We start from the raw sequence: 3,947 nt of genomic DNA on the forward strand, positions 1-3,947 counted from the left end.
CAAAGTATTATAAATAGCAAAACGGCAACAGCAATAATAATACAAAACATAGGTGCACCGTCATAATAATGAGTTGTGCCCAAGTTATGTTGCACGCTTTCAACCCGTCTTCTCCCCTTCCTGGCCCGAGTGGATTTAACAGGAGATTCACCTACATTAACGGGCTCAGGCTATTTCATGGAAAGAGTGTGTTCCTCCTGATACTTCATACACTGTCATTTGGCACATTTACACATCTTCTTGTTCTGTCTTCACAGCCTAAACAAAGCAACAACAAAAAACATAGAAACAAACAAACAAACAAAGAAACAAACAAAGAAACAAACAAACAGTCTAACACTTGGATTATAGAATGAGATCAAAGATCTGCTTATAAAATGAAACACCATCATCAGCTCATTTGGGTCCACAGACTGGACCTGTCACCATTAACCTGTGAGTGTGTGTGTGTGTGTGTGTGTGTGTGTGTGTGTGTGTGTGTGTGTGTGTGTGTGTGTGTGTGTGTGTGTGTGTGTGTGAGTGTGTGTGTGTGTGTGTGTGTGTGTGTGAGTGTGTGTGTGTGAGTGTGTGTGTGTGTGTGTGTGTGTGTGTGTGTGTGTGTGTGTGTGTGTGTGTGTGTGGGTGTGTGTGTGTGTGTGTGTGTGGGTGTGTGTTCATGGATGTATTTTCCCAGCTATCAGGACAGGAAGTTGCAGCTCCAGCAGCACCACAGTCACTCCTCTCCTCTCAGGGTCAGAGACACAGATGGATGGCTGTTTATTATTATTTGAAGGGGGAGAGGGCGACCCGTCCCGTCAGTGTGTTCTCTGTAAAGAGGGATGCACAGTGAAGAGTGCACAGTGAAGAGTGCACAGTGAAGAGTGCACAGTGAAGAGTGCACAGTGAATAGTGCACAGTGAGGAGTGCACAGTGAGGAGTGCACAGTGAGGAGTGCACAGTGAGGAGTGCACAGTGAAGAGTGCACAGTGAAGAGTGCACAGTGAAGAGTGCACAGTGAAGAGTGCACAGTGAGGAGTGCACAGTGAAGAGTGCACAGTGAGGAGTGCACAGTGAAGAGTGCACAGTGAGGAGTGCACAGTGAAGAGTGCACAGTGAAGAGTGCACAGTGAAGAGTGCACAGTGAAGAGTGCACAGTGAGGAGTGCACAGTGAAGAGTGCACAGTGAGGAGTGCACAGTGAAGAGTGCACAGTGAAGAGTGCACAGTGAAGAGTGCACAGTGAAGAGTGCTCGTATTGCGTAATAACAGGTAGTAAGAAGATGTTGATATTGTATGGCTATATAAGATACTATTACTATGCTGCGCTGGGAAGATGCTAAAAATATGTTGTTTTTATTTTTTCCCCCAATTGTACTTGACCAATTGTCCCCCTGCTGGCCCAGTCACTGCTCCACCCTCTGCCGATCTGGGGAGAGCCGTAGACTAGCACCATGCTTCCTCCAACACATGTGCAGTTGCCAGCCGCTTCTTCTCACCTGCCAGCGGGGAGCTTCACTGGCAGGATGTAGCACGTGGGAGGATCACGCTATTCCTACTGGTTCCCTTCCCCCCTGAACATGCGCCCAATCAGAGGAGGCGCTAGTGCAGCGACCAGGACACATCCCCCTAATCCTGTTTCCCAACCGCAGACACAGCCAATCGTGCCTGTATGGACGCCCGACCAAGCCGGAGGTAACACAGGGGCGTGAACCTGCGACCCTCGTGTTGGTAGGCAGGGAATCTACTGCTACACTACAAAGACGCACAAAAAGATGTTTGTTTCTATATTCTATTCACCTTATGTTCCAACACAGGGGTCAGCAGTTACTTCCTATTGTGTTTACACTTCCTGTGACAGTACAGTACTAGTGACCAGGTAAAACAGACGGCGTTTTGAACAGGAAGTCACAACACAACTGGGTCAAGTGGGCGGGGCTACATGAGGTGAATAAACATTTAACGTTTCTATTATCATTCAAACATTCCTATAGTAACTGCATGTAACGTTTCTGTGATCATTCAATCATAACTCTGTCAGACTAGGAGCTGTCCACTTGAGATCAGATCGCAAAAGACTTGTTGGTAGCAGGTCTGAACAGGTCCTGTGTCTCAGATCAGATGTGGGTGGTCTCCAGCGTGTCTCCGTTACCGCTCCTCTTCCTGTGGCTTTGCTGCAGGCCGTTGGCCTGCTGAAGCTTCTGCTCGTCGGGACACAGGTAGTCGTTGCTGTCGGCGGGCGGCTCCAGGCTGAAGCGCGTGCGGCTGGTCTCGGTGATGGAGGAGGAGTTGGTGTGGTAGTTGCAGTGGGAGTTGGCAGTGGCGTTGCTTTCCCCCCAGCCGGTCTTACCCCACGCCATCTTCAGCTGAGCCCACTTCCTCCGCAGCGCCGTCTGGGCCTGGGGATCCCAACACACACACGCACGCACGCACGCACGCACGCGCACGCACACACACACACACACACACACACACACACACACACACACACACACACACACACACACACACACACACACACACACACACAGAAAGGTTACATGGGTGGCATGAAAATCATTTAGTTAGGGGGCGATCACAGATGGAAACGTCGAGCTGCATCAAAATGCCTAGGCAGACTACGTTGTTCAGAACAGCTTGGTGCACCTGTGGAGTGTGCACCTGTGGAGTGTGCGCCTGTGGAGTGTGCGCCTGTGGAGTGTGCACCTGTGGAGTGTGCACCTGTGGAGTGTGCGCCTGTGGAGTGTGCGCCTGTGGAGTGTGCGCCTGTGGAGTGTGCGCCTGTGGAGTGTGCGCCTGTGGAGTGTGCGCCTGTGGAGTGTGCACCTTTGGAGTGTGCACCTGTGGAGTGTGCACCTGTGGAGTGTGCGCCTGTGGAGTGTGCGCCTGTGGAGTGTGCGCCTGTGGAGTGTGCGCCTGTGGAGTGTGCGCCTGTGGAGTGTGCGCCTGTGGAGTGTGCGCCTGTGGAGTGTGCACCTTTGGAGTGTGCACCTTTGGAGTGTGCACCTTTAGAGTGTGTGCCTGTGGAGTGTGCACCTGTGGAGTGTGTGCCTGTGGAGTGTGCACCTGTGGAGTGTGCACCTGTGGAGTGTGTGCCTGTGGAGTGTGCACCTTTGGAGTGTGCACCTGTGGAGTGTGTGCCTCTGGAGTGTGCACCTGTGGAGTGTGCACCTGTGGAGTGTGTGCCTGTGGAGTGTGTGCCTGTGGAGTGTGTGCCTGTGGAGTGTGCACCTGTGGAGTGTGTGCCTGTGGAGTGTGTGCCTGTGGAGTGTGCACCTGTGGAGTGTGTGCCTGTGGAGTGTGTGCCTGTGGAGTGTGCACCTGTGGAGTGTGCACCTGGGTTGATCGCTACAGCTTTAAGCATCAAAAGGCATCAAAACAGAAAGGAAAATCCGCCTTCCACATGATTTGTGGCCCAACTGACATTGATCAATGTCAAAGATATTTTAACTTTTATGAGCGCCTAAAACCCTCCACAGCAACGCGGCGCAAGAGAGGAACGCACGCCAGGCGTACTATAGGGAAACAATGGTTTTGGTAGTGACGCATTCCTATCGACTTTTCATATATATATATATATATATATATACAGTATATCTGCTATAGGTGTCTGTGAAATATGACAACTTTCCTACCTCGGCATTGCAGAAACAGAAGATAATTGCCACCAGAAGTCCCTGCAAAGAAAAAGGTCACATAATTAATATTCATCAGGGTCCTCATTTATCAAAATGTCCTTGAATGTCATCTTTAACCTTTGTGTACACACACTTTTTTGAATTTGATTTTTGATTTTAAAATTATGTCAAGCATTTAACCAAAAATCCCATTGACTTTTACACGTAGGAACCCGGAAGTGCTAACATCCAAGTCTTCCGGACTCATTCCTGCAGTACTCTGTGTTGTGCCTTGAGCTCCGTTTTGGTTCCTGCTTAATGAAAGTGATCATGCATGTTGTCCCCTCTCTCTGTG

General features: G+C 50.1%; 1 protein-coding gene across 1 annotated transcript in view; it reads right to left on the bottom strand.

Annotated features, from left to right (window-relative positions):
• Positions 1–1,038: 1,038 nt before the first annotated feature.
• Positions 1,039–3,947, bottom strand: part of calcrl2 (calcitonin receptor-like 2) — a 27,113-nt gene continuing 24,204 nt past the window's right edge. The window contains exons 12-13 of the mRNA XM_083638756.1: positions 3,611–3,652; positions 1,039–2,374 (exon numbers count right to left, since the gene is read on the bottom strand). Of these exons, the coding sequence (XP_083494882.1) occupies positions 2,093–2,374; positions 3,611–3,652 (324 nt within the window). The 3' untranslated portion in view covers positions 1,039–2,092. The remainder of the gene's footprint in view (positions 2,375–3,610; positions 3,653–3,947) is intronic.

This window comes from Poromitra crassiceps, assembly GCF_964638095.1.
Source record: "Poromitra crassiceps genome assembly, chromosome: 6".
Taxonomy (NCBI): domain Eukaryota; kingdom Metazoa; phylum Chordata; class Actinopteri; order Beryciformes; family Melamphaidae; genus Poromitra; species Poromitra crassiceps.